This window comes from Amphiura filiformis, chromosome 4 (genome assembly GCF_039555335.1).
Source record: "Amphiura filiformis chromosome 4, Afil_fr2py, whole genome shotgun sequence".
Lineage (NCBI taxonomy): Eukaryota > Metazoa > Echinodermata > Ophiuroidea > Amphilepidida > Amphiuridae > Amphiura > Amphiura filiformis.
In genome coordinates, this window is record NC_092631.1 from 46,483,068 (window position 1) to 46,498,860 (window position 15,793).

General features: G+C 38.1%; 2 protein-coding genes across 2 annotated transcripts; one reads left to right on the plus strand and one right to left on the minus strand.

The window, feature by feature from the left end:
• Positions 1 to 1,538: 1,538 nt before the first annotated feature.
• LOC140150946 (enkurin-like) lies at positions 1,539 to 5,095 on the minus strand. Its single transcript, XM_072173104.1, has 3 exons — positions 4,936 to 5,095; positions 2,495 to 2,870; positions 1,539 to 1,947 (listed from the first exon to the last, which is right to left on the minus strand). Exons 1-3 carry the CDS (start codon positions 4,992 to 4,994, stop codon positions 1,630 to 1,632), a joined length of 753 nt encoding a protein of 250 aa, XP_072029205.1. The 5' UTR covers positions 4,995 to 5,095; the 3' UTR covers positions 1,539 to 1,629.
• Positions 5,096 to 5,458: 363 nt separating this feature from the next.
• On the plus strand, positions 5,459 to 15,114 carry LOC140150947 (transmembrane protein 18-like). Its single transcript, XM_072173105.1, has 5 exons — positions 5,459 to 5,583; positions 10,182 to 10,299; positions 11,228 to 11,282; positions 13,253 to 13,346; positions 14,695 to 15,114. Exons 1-5 carry the CDS (start codon positions 5,518 to 5,520, stop codon positions 14,800 to 14,802), a joined length of 441 nt encoding a protein of 146 aa, XP_072029206.1. The 5' UTR covers positions 5,459 to 5,517; the 3' UTR covers positions 14,803 to 15,114.
• The last annotated feature ends 679 nt before the right edge of the window (positions 15,115 to 15,793 follow it).

Genomic DNA, 15,793 nt, shown 5'->3' on the forward strand with positions numbered 1-15,793 from the left:
AAATATCAATTTTTAATCATTTGCCATAAAATGTGTATTACATTGCGAATTTCAAAAAATCTAAATTAGAAGGTCATTCTTTGTATTCAGAATGCAATTCAATATGTCTGATGTGCTCTAATGTCCCACAATAAATACTGTAAAAAACGTTCATACCCCACCCCTTAAGGCCACCAATATCTGCCCTGTACATTTGTAATACTATAAAAATCCAATGTGGCTTTGAATTGACATCCTACTTTTAAAAATCCAATGTATATTTTTGAAATTATGAACAAAAAACAGCACATATTTTCACTTCCATGTTCTTAATGACAAGTTATGTTTGCCTATATTTTAAATTGAAAAAAAAATGGATACATCAGTTTTTGCATCTGAAATCTTCAATTACATTTGGTATTCAAGAAACACACTTTCAAAATGTAAATGTTTTATCATTAAGTGTGAAGTCAGAGTGAATAACTATACATTTTGATTAAACATTACAAGTTAAAACGGTGTAAGACTTATTAAAACTTGTAGCTTGCCACAAATAAATTATCACAGTTAAACATGGTGCACAATTTGCTCCAAGCTTAGTATTAGATTTGTTCAAGCATCAAGTGGCACCCAGGGTGGTAACATTAGATTCTTATATTCTTGCAAAGACTAAAATTGCATGGACATTTAAAATCCTTTCATGTTGTGTCTTGATCAAAAGTATGTTGAAATTTCGTTTAAAAATTATGTTTTGGATGAAAAAATTAACAATATAATAGTGTACACCTTATGTATAAACAATATTTACATAATTACATTCATATGTACAAGTCTTGATGATGATTATCATTAACAGTGGCGGTGCCACGGGGGGGGGGGGTTGCAAATTCCCCCCGCTCTTTCCCCCAAAAAAACCCAAAATTATGAAAATTTCCACTTTTTGCGGTAATTTGTGCGCAAAATTGGTTGATTTTGCCCCGAAATTCACTTTGCCCCCTAATAAATTTCCACTTTTTGCGGTAATTTATGCATAAAATTGGTTGATTTTGCCCCCCTGAAATTCACTTTGCCCCCCTAATAAATTTCCACTTTTTGCGGTAATTTTATGCATAAAATTGGTTGATTTTGCCCCCCTGAAATTCACTTTGCCCCCCCTAATAAATTTCCACTTTTTGCGGTAATTTATGCATAAAATTGGTTGATTTTGCCCCCCCTGAAATTCACTTTGCCCCCTAATGCCCCGAAAAAAAATTCCTGGCGCCGCCACTGATCATTAACAGGAAGAATGCTATTGGTAAACCTCATTCTCATTCAAAAAAATTACAAAATAACACTTTGGAAGTTATTTGGTCCACATTTGTGACTACAAAGTTAGTATCTTATTTTCCTCAGTCATCCAATAACGCAATTACCAAAAAAGTATACAATAAATATAAAGCAACAATAATTTGTTAACTTATGTCTAAAATTTGATGAAAAGGTCATATTTTTCCAATTGTTAACAAAACCAATCAAAACTAGTAAGTCACATTGCTTTGAAATTGATACTATTCTGTTAAACTTTCCCCGCCTCTTTTATGTCCCAGCTAAAAGTTGACTAACCAATAAGCAATGTCTATTCAAATAAACTGAACCTAGTTCAACTAGTGCTCAATGAGCAATATAGATGGTTTTATGTTTCTCTAATAATTCAATGTCTCTTTCTAGTTGTTTCATTTCTGCCTCCATACGCTCTTTCCTAGCTTTCTTTGGTGGGGTATCTGTGACGACCGATAAGCCTTGGTACTGATGGTGGATCTCTTGCCAATTTTTCTTGAGGCCGTCTAAAATGCTATTTCTTTCTGTTCCAGTTAAATGTTTCATTGCTCCTTGCCTGTAGTACTCCTTGATGTAAGCGTCATATTCTTCCTGCGCCCTTTTCACTTCTGAATTGCGCTGTTGGAGGTAGTTAGGCACTTTACCAAACTCCTGTGAAAGACAAATAAAATAATTATTCAGTATAAATATTAAACTAATAAATATTTACAAATTAACAAAATTCATTAGTATTATTACATTTCTTGTTTCAATTTTAAACCCATAATGTATGATTTCCATCAAATTTAATTTTGTTATTCTCTACTAAAAATATATAACAACATTAGTAATAACTGCCAGTCAGGAAAGGTTTCTGTCCAAAATAACAAGGTAAAGTGAAAGAAATCCCACTGGCTATTTTGGCTGTTTAACATGGAGTTCTATGAGGGACTTAATGTGTGAATTATGACATGCATGTAAGTTGGAACATGTGTAAACATTACAATGCCAAAAAAAAAGAAAAAAAAAAGAAAGAGAATAGTAATAGTGAATAAACAGAACTTCTTCTCAACGATCAACACAGGTTTTTTTCTCAAAACAGCCAGTTATTTAAGTTTCCAAGTGTACCAATCTCAAAATATGTATGTACTATTGAAGATGTCTTGATGTCAAAGAAGTGCTGTGTGCTCTCATCAGCATACCAGAGTTTTGTCCTTACCCTTTTCTTTGTGTAAACTGGCATGAGTCCTGATGGTTCCAAAGGCTGTGTTGAGCCCTTCGCAGTATCCACAAAGTTTGCTGCTGGTTTCTTTGGTACAGACATGATATTCTCTACTGCATTTGTCTTGACAAAGTCTTTATTGGATTTGATTCCCATCAATGGCTTCTCAGTATGCCTGGGAACTGGTGGTCTGGATTTGTCGGCATCTGAATATCTGAAATCTGTCTTCTCTGGAAGTTGTGGTTCTTTGGACCGCTTCGTGAGATACTCTCCAGGAGGGTTCACTTGTACTTTGGCTGGTCCCATGGTTTTGTTGGGTGATTTGTTGGTCTTGGTCTCATTTTTCACTGTACTTCGGAATTGTGACTGATGCCTAAAAGCAACAAAAAAAATGGGAAAGCGATTAAAAATTGCACAGAATTTACTATTTTTTGCACGGTCATCTCAAAATCAGCCTCTACCCCAGAACTGAGAAAGAAGAGCTAGCTATTAAATGCAAAAGTGAAAGAGAAGAGAACACTCTCAAATTGAAATTTTAATATTTTTACAATTTGAGGGAAAATGGCCCCAAAACATGCAATTTTGTTCAAGTCTCTGGGCTTGATTGTCACAGAATACGAAAAAAGGTAGAAAAATGCCCTAAAAATGCATGTTTTTGGCCCTTATTTCCAAAAATTGACCAAAATATTAAAATTTGACTTTTACTGCCAGTTAATAGGAATAACAAAAGGATTTCAGCTTTCAACAGCTGTACTCAATCCAACCGCAATCGTATATATTTCAAACTACAACGAGAACGCACCTTGGATGCAATTCACTCGGTCGGACATCCGGGAACATTGTCCCCCTTCGTACAAGCGCGCGCATAGCAACCAGCTGGAGAAAGGGGAACTGCACATGCGCACACTGGTTTTACAAGGCTATTTCCCCTTTGTGACGTCAGCCCGACCGAATGCTAACCAATCACAAGTATGTGACTTGGCTAGGTATGTCCACATTGCTTATTATAGAGGGCGACGTTCAACTCAAAAAGTTGCGACCACAGTAAAATGGCTTAACTGTGTAATCCCCATAGGAAAACACAAAATTTTGAAATTTGGACACCAGAAACTTGGAGACGTAGTCTAAAAAGTGCTGGTACTTTATCCTTGATACAGAAGTCGTCATGCAGTGATAGTTAGATTTCATAAAATAAAATCGCCTTTGTGTAAAACGGATCGACATGGTGAAAAAATGATGCATTATTTGCTTTTTTGTACAGTAAGTCATGTAAAGGCATTGTCAATGATGGCCGCAGAAAATTGCAGAATTTTAAAACAGACATTTGCCCATAACTTTGCTGATATTTGAGCTACAAACATGGTTGACCCCTTATTTTTTAAGTTAAATAATCACCTTTTCAAACAAAATATTTCCATGTGAAAAAACCTACTTGAAAATTTTGTGATCATGTCTAACTTGGCATGGTTGGATTCACTTCCTCGTTTACCTCACACACACAGTCGCACAGGCTGGCATCAGGGGTAGCATTAAGCCGAGGCCCGAAAGTCGGGGGTTGTTTTCCTGTGTTTTTCACTCCCGAGCTTGCAGAAAATCCAAACAAATATTTTGCAGTGCAGTCAGGGGTAGGAGTAAGGTCCAAAAGTAGAGGGTCAGAGTTCACCCCCGAGCTTGCACATTCCCCATATATGGAGGCATTTGGAGGGTGAAATATTAATATTTTTTCAATTTAGGGGGTCATTCACCCCCGATCGGGGGTTAACGCTACCTGGCTGGCATACATCGCGCAGTGTACACAAAAAATCATCACTATATTGAAAGCTGCATTCATTCAATTGGAATTCCCACTATAGTAAGTTATTAAGCTTTCTTCTCGGCTCCGGTCATTGCCGGTACGTACTATTACTGCCGACCATTCTGCCGGCATGGCTGGGGTCGGTGGACCCTGCATTTTTCAATACATCGTCATCAGTGTTTACTCAGTCTCAGACAGAGGCTGTATGTCTCAATTTTGGCCCAGTGAAAATTATTTTTGGCGCAAACAGATTTGCAATACTGTATTACAATTGATCAATTTGGGGAATTACTGAGACAAAATTAGGCCAATTTGGGAAAAAAATGTTTCATTTGGCGCACCCAATTTCCAGAGAGAGTAAACACTGATCGTCATCGATTCGATGTTCATGCCAATCGTGCGGAGTGGAGAAGGCTAGGAATTCAGCTAATGACATTCTACACTTTTTAAGCTTATAACAGATCAGCTGCCAGTCATGGCAGTGGCAGTGCCATGAAATGAATGATGAAACCATGCAGGGCTGAGGGGGGCACAGCACTGAACTGTATCATGGGGTAACTCATGAACTGATATCATTTTAATAAAATTACCGTATTTTGACTTCATAAAAACATTGGTAAAAACCCGGGGTAAAAACACTCACCTTTCTTGTTTTGGAGGTTTAATTTCCTCTCGAGGAATCAAATTATAGATACTTTCCATTATGGTACTAAAAAGTAGGGGGGAACTGCACGAAATATTGTAAATTGCAGAGTACTTTCGACTGCTTGTTTCTCGATCACTCCACGTAAATGAATGAATGTGTCCGTAGCAACCATACCGCGGAAACATGGCATGTTGCCTCAGGGGATCGACGCTAAGTCAGGTACCGGCGTACCGCGTGAGCAAACTCAAAATAGCGCAAACAGCGCGAGCGTACACAAAAGAAACTTCTCGCGTAAGATAAGCGATGTCGCCAGGTCTGTACGCTGTACCGGCGTCAGCTGAATTCTGGTACGCTTAGAGCGCACAGGCATGGAAAATTCCAATCTGTGTATTAATAATCTAAGGTAGCAACCAACAAAATATCGAAAATCAATCTCCTTCAAGCATTTGATTCACGCACTTTCAAACAAGAATACCATGCAAGCGTAGATTCTAAAACGTAACAGAGACTATAAAAATTTGTAGAGTTGGGCGGTATCTCCGATTTATTGGTGCTCCTACGAAAGCGGGATCAGAAACAATGTCAGCTCCCAGTGATGCAGTACGTGTTGGCGAGATAGATGGAATGTGGGCATTTTTAAAGCAAGTAAGTTCTATTGAAATACCTGTATACCTGTATACCTACCTGTATACCTGTAGAGTTGGGCACTGCAAAAGGAAGGCTTTTTAGCCTTATAACGCCCGTCCATATTCACACATAACTTAATGCAATAGTACTGAATGCAATGGAAGGAGGGATATGTGATGTGAGAGCAGGATTTATCTGGATGTCCACATAATTTGGTCCTGTGCTGAAAACCCGGAGAAGCTAAACATGTCAATATGTTTGGTGAGAAACTCATCAATACCATTCTTGAAGATGTTGGTGGATTGGGCATGAACAACAGCTGCTGGGAGTTTGTTCCACACATTACACACTCTCTGTGAGAAGCAGTTTTGCTGTAACCTCGAAAAACATCTCTGCTTATTAATCTTCAGATCATGACCTCTCAGGCCTTCTACATTTCTCGTCATATCAAACATCTTCGAAACTTCAATATCTTGTAGTTCATGCAGAATCTTGTATACTTGGATGAGATCTCCCCGAAGTCTTCTATAAGCCAGTGTCGGTAGATCCAAAAGAAGCAGTCTTGTAGCATATGGTATATCACGTAGTGATGGTACAATTTTCGTTGCCCTCCGCTGTACTTTCTCAAGTTTATCAATATCTCTCTTCAAGTAGGGGCTCCATACACTATTCGCATACTCCAAATGCGGACGAACCATGGACTTGTATAGTGTCTTGAATACATGCTCATCCATGTGGTCAAAAGTTCTCTTAATCACACCAACAACTCTGGTTGCCTTATTTGCTATTGTTCCTATGTGCTTACCGAAGGTCAGTGTCTTATCAAACTGGACTCCAAGATCTTTTCCTCATCAATTATCTTCAGGTCTCTCTTATCACTGCCATCATTCATACTGTAGGTGTAGTTTTCAGCATCTTTCCCATAGTGCAGTATGCCACACTTACTAACATTAAACTGTAACTGCCATCTAGCAGACCAATCACAAAGATGATCCAAATCTTCTTGCAGTCTATGACGATCAGCATCATTATTGACCGATGTGAACACCTTGGTGTCGTCAGCAAACATCATTACTAAACTGCTCACCACATTTGGCAGATCATTGATGTAAAGTATGAAAAGTATTGGCCCAAGGACACTGCCTTGTGGAATACCGCTTTTCACTGAGGCCCATGCTGACTTCTCTCCATTTACCGATACTCGTTGTCTCGTCCAACCAGGAAACTTTCAATCCAGTGAATCAACTTCCCGTTTATCCCATGTGATTTGGCTTTCTTCAAAAAGGCGCTGATGGGGAACTGAGTCAAAAGCCTTGAAATCTAAATACACTACATCAATGTTAGCACCTTCTTCTAGTAGTTTTGTCCAAATCTCCATAATCTCTAGAAGTTGAGTTACGCACGAACGGTCTTGCCTAAACCCATGTTGCTCGTCTTTGATGACATTATGCTCCTTCATGAATGCCATGAGCTGGTTTCTTATCATTGATTCCATTATCTTACACACAATTGAGGTTAGACTGACTGGTCTATAATTTCCTGCATCAGCTGCACTACCTTTCTTAAAAATAGCTGTGACCTCTGCTTCTTTCCAAGCTTTAGGAACTTCTCCTGCATCCATTGACTTCCTGAAGATTACACTCAGTGGATAGGCAATCTCATTGCTTACTTCTTTCAACACTCTAGGGTGTAGGCCATCAGGCCCCGGCGATTTTGCAGGCTTAAGTTTCTGTAACTGCTTCAAAACTTCTTAGGCTTTAAAATCTACATCCTGGATTTTCTCTTCGCTAAATATGATATCAGGTTCTGGCATGTCATTTAAATCTTCATCAGTAAATACACTTGCAAAAAATGAGTTCAATATCTCTGCCTTTTCACTGTCTGTATGAGCGTACGAACCATCATCCTTTTTCAGGTCTTTTACACCAGACTTCACTTTACATTTTGACCTCACATATTTCCAAAATGCTTTGGGGTTATCCTTGGTTTCCTTTGCAAGCTTGCTTTTCGACAATCTCTTGGCTTTCCTTACAACTTTGGTCGCCTCATTTCTTGCATGAGTGTAATCCACATAGTGCTGGTAGTCCTTTGTTCTGGTATAGCGCTTCCAGGCATTGTATTTTTTCTTAGCCTTCTGCATAGTATCTTTGCACATCCATAGTGGCTTGAACTTCTTCTGCTCTTTCTCACATCTGTTAGGTTTGGTCTTAGGAATGTGATTATCCATTGCATTCTTAAGTTTATTCTCAAAGAATATCCACGATTCGTTAACATCAAGGTTGCATAATTCTTCGTCCCAGACAATATTGCTTAGATCCTTTCTCAGTGAATCATATGCACCTTTGTTATATAAAAATCTTTCTTTATCTGTTTGGTCAGCTTCAATAGAGCAATCCATCGTGAAAAATAGGGTGACATGGTCACTCTTTCCAAGTGGGCTGCCGCTGGTTAAATTACTTATCAGCGTGTCGTCATTGGTAATAACTAGATCCAATAGGCTGCTCCTTTGTCCTATGCGGTATCTAGTGTCAAAATTGGTTATCTGGTGGAGGTAATTATCCTGCAGGCAATCTAGAAACAGAGAGCTTTCATGGTTGTCTCCTGCACTTGAAGTCCAAGACTCCCAATCAATTTCTGGGTGGTTGAAATCACCAACAACAAGTAGGTGGGAAAATGTCCTTCCACATACATCATTGATGAGATCCCATAATTTCTTATTATTTATGTCAGTAGAGTTTGGGCTTCTGTACACACATCCAATAAGAAGTCTATCTTCACCTTGCAGTCTAACTTCACACCACACATTTTCCTCAAAATCTGAAATCGTCAAATCTTCAACTAGCTTTGCATTTAAACTCTTGCTTAAATAAATGCATACTCCTCTTCCTGTAAGTCCTGAGATGAAACAATCATACCCATCTATTTCTAGCTCTGCTTTATCAATCTTCACCTCTACTTTGGGGTATATCTCAGTGACTGCAACTATGTCAGGCTTGGCAGAAGAGATTACTGCCATCAGTTCGCTTCTCTTGTTGAGAAGACTATCTGCATTTGTATACAAACAAGCAAGTCCATTCATATCTTGCATTTTATCATCAGGTGCTGTGCTGTGCTTCAAAACGGCGACGGGGGTGCTTAAAGGTGCAACATCAATCAACTCATGTACGATGTGCTTCCCGTCGTCTCTTATTTTCTTAGAATCATGATTAGCTTAGAAAAAGATCGCTGGCCACAGCTGTATTCCATGGAATTCTAGACTCTATAATAAGTTAACTCTTACGTTCCGATGTACAATGATGTCGGTGTGAGTTCTTCGTATTTCTGTGCAGGCCTGAAGAAATATTTTAACTAAGCTTTTTTAGCCAATGGCAATTCAAATGACAGTAGTGGAGTCCGGTATTAAAAGAGCAGTTGTAGTAACTACGAATTTCGAAAGTTTCAGCGTGTTTATACTGAGCGTACGGCTTTTTTGACCCGCTATTTTCCGGGCACAAAATACCGATCATAATCCGGCCACCGTTACCCAGCTTGTTTCTACTGAGACCAGAAAGCCGTGTCTCGCACGATGCACGGCATGACACGGCAACCGATTACCCAGATCGTTTCTACTGGGCTTGTTACCCGGTATGACCCGGCACGGCACGGCATGGCACAGAATTTGGCCCTCAGTAGAAACACTCAGTTTGAGGACTTGGTCTCAAGTTGTAGCAGGTGCCATAGGGTGTCTTCAGTGTTAATTATTTTCATTATAAACGTCGCAAAATATAATTATTATATTGACAATAATTAACAACCTGTTCATATCATATCAGCCATAATCAGGCCCGTATCCCGGGGCCCGTATGCAGGATTTCATTTGGGGGGTGCTGATTTTGAAAAAGTGGACTTTTTTCCAAGGGGAGGGGGGCAATTTTGTGAAAAGTGGACTTTCTTCCCAAAATTTGGACCTTTTTTGTCCAAAAAGGGTAAACAATTCTGAAATTTTGGGACTTTTTTTTGGGGGGGCGTCGCAACCCCCCTGCATACGGGCCTGCTCCATATATTCATACATTGCTCACCTGTGTTTTCATATCATATTTTGTGGTGAAAATTTATTCATATTCATATTCATATTCATATTCATATTTTATTATCAAAAGGTGACCCGAAGGTCAAATTACATGATAAATTTACAAAGATAAAAACAACAAACATTCAAAAATATTTATAAAGAATAACATCTATAAAACACATAAAATGGTATAAAATATCATTTACAGAAACTAATATTGCACTTATTAAAAATAGTTGATCATTAAATATTAAATATTAATAAATAAAAAGAAAAGGAAAGAAACACATTGCATACACTTCAGAAAAAGGGGGGTGATTGCACGGCCACTGTGCATGCAGGATACAATGAGCACATGAATAAAAAAGAAAAACTACACATTACTTGTTTAGCAGGTCCACAAAGTATGGTATGGGACTATTTTGGAAGCGCGGAGTTGGGTGTATTTATGCGCATTGCGAAGGTTGCGACCATGAGCACTTTGTCTAGATGGAGGAAGAAGATCTTTGGTACGGTCTGATTACAAATGTGCAATTTGATGTTATTCATGTGTATTGCTTTGCAGATTGATTGGACAGAGCCTTGGCTGATCATCTTGAATGTCTTCCACATTGTGTGTCTACTCTTCACATTCTGCACAGCCAAATATTTCAATGTACAAGTCGTTTATTTTCTTCTGTTATGTGAGTATTTTGTGAGATTTGGGAATCTTAAAAAGTTACCGGTACCAATTTTGACTTAATAAAAATAGAAAATAATTTGGTGGATTTCAGCTCGATCATTTACATGTATGTACACGACTCTGCACACTTTTTGACTATAGTACATTATTTACTGACAGGGGCACGCTAACCCAGTCCTCAAATGATTTCACTGGCAGGCTGCAGGTAGGCCTAGTAAATGTATCTGAAAAAGAACAGTATCTTCTATTTTTCTTTCTATTTTTTCACTAGATTACTCAAGCAACTTGAAGCAAGAATTCTTGACAAAACTTAGGTTAGGCCACACATATTTATTTTACAATGTAAAATTAGCATTGTTAGTAGTGTTGGGTCTTTTCCAACAGTGCTGGAGGAAAAGGGGCCCTTTTTTCAAATGTGAGATTTTGAGGGATAAGCCTCCTAGAAAACCATAAAAAGACTAGGAAGTGATTATTTTGATTGTGGTTCAAAACTGAGGTTATAACATTTATGAACCAGGTTGCTAGGTAATGGAAAAGCTCTGACATCAGACCTGCAAGCTACAACTAAAGGGTTTCCAAGTTCCCCTTATTAAAATAAACCAAAATACACACGTGGTCCAATTGACAATGTCAGACATTATATTGTTCAGTTTGGTCTCATGTAAGAAAAGGTGCAGTTTTGAAAGCATGCAGAATGTAATCTTAAGTTGAGCATATTCTACATGTTGGAATGTGAATCAAAATATCTACCAATAACTTTTATAATTCCCTAATCAATGTTGGAGAGCCAAAAAAAGAAGTGCTTTCATCAACATTGAATTGGGAGAGGGGTAGTGAAATAACATTTAGCATGTCAGAGTGTATACCAGCATTATTTTTCTTGATTGTAGAATTCATTGTAATTCTGTTTATTATATATTTCCTTACAGTACTTCTCATATATATGTCAGAGAATATCAATGAATGGGCATCACAAAATTACAAGTAAGTTCCAACAGGGATACAAAGGGATAAGCATCCTAGGTTACATAACCAAACCGGAAGATGTAGCCTAGGTCTAGACAATAGGCGGATTAGCGGCCATTTTGTCTTCAACATGATTTTATTTACGTGTCAATATACTTTAGTACACAAATATATATAAGTTAACAGGTTTACAGTTTTAAAATTATATTTTGAGTATACAATATATTTTGTAGTAAATCGATGAAATGACGGTGATTGTTCAGGTATTATATGCTTGATATAATTAAACTCTCTGACCAGCTAGTATTCTCCTCCGCCGTCATTGTGATTCCAGCACAGAGGAGTAAGATATCTTACTCCTCTGTGGATTCCAGTCACTCCATGTACCGTGTTGCGAAGGTGGAGGAGACTAAAGCTGTATTGAAGAACACGCATGCGTTAAAAATGATGTAGCCTAGGTCGAACAATAGCGTAACATAGTTTCCGGCATTGTTCCTATGCACTTTCACCCTCCTGGTTCCAATGAATCAATCATGTGAAAAAAATATTAATCAAAAGGGATGAAGTCATACTAAAACAGTATCCGTTGGGCAGGAAAAACCTATGTGCTTTTGGCCCCTGAACATGTTTAAAACAAAACTGCCAACAGGTTCCAGCTTTAAACATGTTCAGGGGCTAATGACACATTAGCTCGTTCACGTACCATAGCGGTTCCGTTGTCCCATTGCATGGCGAATGAAGTGTTATCGTCAGAGCACCTCGGACTATTAAATGACACATATAAGGTTTTTCCTGCCCAATGACGTAATGTTAAATACCTAATGTGGGATTAGTGCTAGAAGACCTATCTGCAATAGCTGCCCTATTAATAGACATTTGACCATTTCTGCATTCTATTTTGTACACAATCTAAAAATAGGACATCTGGCTATTGCAGATAAGGCCTTTTTGCCCCAAACCCTCGATAATGATGTAGCTTAGGCCTACTTGAAATGATAATACTGTATGAGTGTATATGTGACACGATCTGGTCCATGGGGGCCAAAGGCAGCAAATTTGAAACTGAGATAAAGGTAAAAATATGGAGTAAAATACAATAAAATACATAATCTAAAAACTTTCATGTTTGATGTTTTCAGTAAATGATAGCCTATTATGTATAATGTAATAATTAGAGTAACTCAATTTTCAAAAATGCCTCCTTTGGCCCCCCCATGGACCAGATCGTGTCACATATGTTATTTTGAGGGTATTCCAAAGTATGGTTGGCATTTGAAGCATTGGTAGAAAGAGCAATGGGCTATTCCAGTTGTAATCCATGTGCCCTCTATGGAAGACATGACCTTAATCTCCCACACAAGGAGTGTTGATTTCAAATTGAGTCAACCCATTCTGGCACCTCTTTGAAATCCACACCCCTGTGTGGTAGATTAAGGTTGTGTCTTCTATATGGATTTCAGCTGGAATAACCCAATTTATGCTTAAGATGTTATTTATGATAAGAAAAGAGGTAGCGCTAGAATGTACCTCATTTCTTAACATATATATTGAACCACTTGTCTTGAATCACTGAAATTTCAGTGAAGTAATTGGATTCCTTGCCCCTATAATATACATAACATTTGTTACCAGTGCAGTGTGTAGTTATTTTTTGAGAAAAATGCAAAAGTTAGTCACACAATTTATCAGGGGTGTAGTACCATCTTAAGTGCAGAATAACAAATCTTCCTTTGGAATAATGTGCTGCAGTTTCATGACAATCTGAACAATATCATTACTGATCTAATGATCAGATGCAAGATGTTCCCAAAAAAGAGATATTAGGTTAGTAACTTGGAATGAATGCTGCAATACCAAGTGATAAAGATAAAGGTAAGGTTTTATAGGATTAGGGTTAAGATTTGGATTAGGATTATCATTGCGGATGGCGGCCACTATTCTAAAGTTGCTCTGTAACTTTAAAATTGTTTTGTTTTTTTACTTACCAGGTTATTTGCCAGACTGCAGTATTTTGACTCGAGTGGTTTATTCATATCTGTAGTCTTGTGTGTTCCAGTCCTCATTAATTGCCTTGTCATATTGGTAAGTGAGTTATTAGGGTATACTTTAAAGTGTATGTAGGTGGGATGAAAAGCCGACGATCAATTGAAAATTTTGACCTTTTGTATTGAAGATATGGATTTTTTCCCAAAACACCAAAAAAAATCCATATCTTCAATAATATGAAAGGTCAAAATTTTCAATTGATCGTCGGCTTTTCATCCCAGCTACATACACTTTAAGAATATATCATTAGATTTATAAAATTTAATTCGAGGACTGTTATATATCAAAAATGTGAAAAATATCAAATGTTAATAATTTGTCATAAAATTTGTATTATATCGTGAATTTAAAAAATGAAAATTATTTGATATCAGAAAGACATTCTTCGTATTCAGAATGCAATTCGATATGTCTGATGTGCTCTCATGTCCCACAAAAAACTGTCGAAATGCTCATTCCAGATCCCATAACAGTGGATTAACCTGAGGAGGGAAGGCTTGGGAGTAAATTTTGACTCTTGAAATTTGGATATCTTGAAACGTCCAGTAAAACGCTACAGTGAATGGTTAAACATGCTTTTGATATAGGTGTCACATTAAATATGATAGAATTACTCTGAAGTATCATAAAAAAGGTTACAAATTACTGTTTGGAGGCAATTGTTTCCAAATCATTCCAAAAGAAAACTTTGGAATACATTTGCAATTTCAGGCTTATCAGTCTTTAATGGCTGGCTACACCCATGGTATTGAAGATAAGGATATGGTCAAAATATGTTACGGCTAGTGTAGTGAAAAAAGAATATAGGGTGGATTTTCTCCAAAATTTCATAAGATGTTAGGTGGAGTTCAATGTGCTTTTAGTAAATAATTTTGTTTGATAGTGTAACCGATGTTTGCCACTTCAAGAAAAAGCCAGATTTACGTCTTTCATTTTAATTGTTTCCATATTGCACTCCTGGTTGAAATCAAACAAAATTGCAACAGTCTGTTTGACATGAGTTCAGACTTCCTGATTTGTTGTTGTTTTCCTCATTTGTTTACCTTTTTTGACCAACTTCCTAAAAATCTTCCTATAAGGGGTAAAATTATTCTCCAACCCTGTTGTGTAGTATGTTGCATCACAGTCAGTCAAGACAGTCAATATTCACAATGTAATCTTTTTCTCAAGATGACCAAGGAAGGGATTTGAACCTGGGCAGGAGTCAAACCCAAGACCTCCCTTTGATTTGACTTCAATTAGGAGCCTAAAGTGATAGCAATCACATATATCTTTCAAATATTTTTGACCCTTTTATATAGTGCTCCGATACTATTGGATTATCGTCTAGTCTCTTGGCTGAATTGTATAAATAAATATATCTCTTGATCTATTTCTCTTGCAGTGTTTATGGATTTACACCGCAGCACACATGCTTGTGAGTGTCAAACGAGCTCAGCTTAGACAGCAAATAAAAAAAGATAAACAAGAGAGTGAAAACAAGGACAAATGATGAGACTGATGAGCAGATATTGGACTCTAATGGAAGCTACCAACCTGCTTTCTTCGAAACAACAAAACGATGCTGCACATTTCACACCACGGGAATGAAAGGGAGCACCTTTACGACATGGACAGCCATTCTGAATACAAACATTTTAACTTTCCTTGCATCTTGACAGCAGCAGGGGATATGTGTGGGTGCAAAGGAAAACATGGGGAACGCAGGCTAGAATGAATGCCTGGATTGGAGGACTGTTGAGAACAGGCTAGGGGTTCTGCTGTTTGAGAATCAAGTTTTAGCGTTTCTTATGGGTTTCACTGAAAGTAGGGATGACCAATGAACCATCAACTTGATTAGAACACTCCCATAGACATGCAGGGAGCTCAACTGTGCACTGCTTGCACAGACATTTCTAAATTGAGCTCATTCTTTTATTTTTCATAATTTTTCTGTAAAAATTGGAGATGTTAATGCCAATTATGTTTTGTAACTATCCTGCAAATTACAGCATCATAACTTATTTGGTTTTTCTGTAAGTGTGAGTCAAAATTGGTCCATCGCCACAGTGCGCTTAATTGCCAGTGGCCCAGTGCAGCACTGCTCAGAATCATGTATGTACATGATCCACCAGTGGAGCTTCTGCGACCCCTACGCAGAACTTCCGATAGTGGATTATCTGCGCACGGTGGACGCAAGGAATCCACAGTCGGATTTTCTGCGCACGTGCACAGAAAATCCCCTCCGTTTATTACAATTCATAAGATAAGATGATTAAAACGTGCGCCCGAAAATCCGTCAGTGGATTCCCTGCGACCGTGCGCAGAATTACTCCACCGGAGCTATATACGGAGGGGAGTTTCTGCGCACGTGCGCCGACCGTGATTCCCTGCGACCGTGCGCAGAATTAATCCACCGGAGCTATATACGGAGGGGAGTTTCTGCGCACGTGCGCCGAAAGTCCGACTGTGGGTTCCCTGCGACCGTGCGCAGAATTACTCCA

Bases quoted from the DNA above. Each gene is read 5' to 3' on its own strand.
- LOC140150946 (XM_072173104.1), bottom strand. From the start codon at position 4,994: ATGGAAAGTATCTATAATTTGATTCCTCGAGAGGAAATTAAACCTCCA. The intron at 2,871-4,935 runs GTGAGTGTTTTT...TGTTGCTTTTAG, and splicing joins AAACCTCCAAAACAAGAAAG to GCATCAGTCACAATTCCGAA. The intron at 1,948-2,494 runs GTAAGGACAAAA...TGTCTTTCACAG, and splicing joins CAGTTTACACAAAGAAAAGG to GAGTTTGGTAAAGTGCCTAA.
- LOC140150947 (XM_072173105.1), top strand. From the start codon at position 5,518: ATGTCAGCTCCCAGTGATGCAGTACGTGTTGGCGAGATAGATGGAATG. The intron at 5,584-10,181 runs GTAAGTTCTATT...ATTGCTTTGCAG, and splicing joins TGTGGGCATTTTTAAAGCAA to ATTGATTGGACAGAGCCTTG. The intron at 10,300-11,227 runs GTGAGTATTTTG...ATTTCCTTACAG, and splicing joins CGTTTATTTTCTTCTGTTAT to TACTTCTCATATATATGTCA.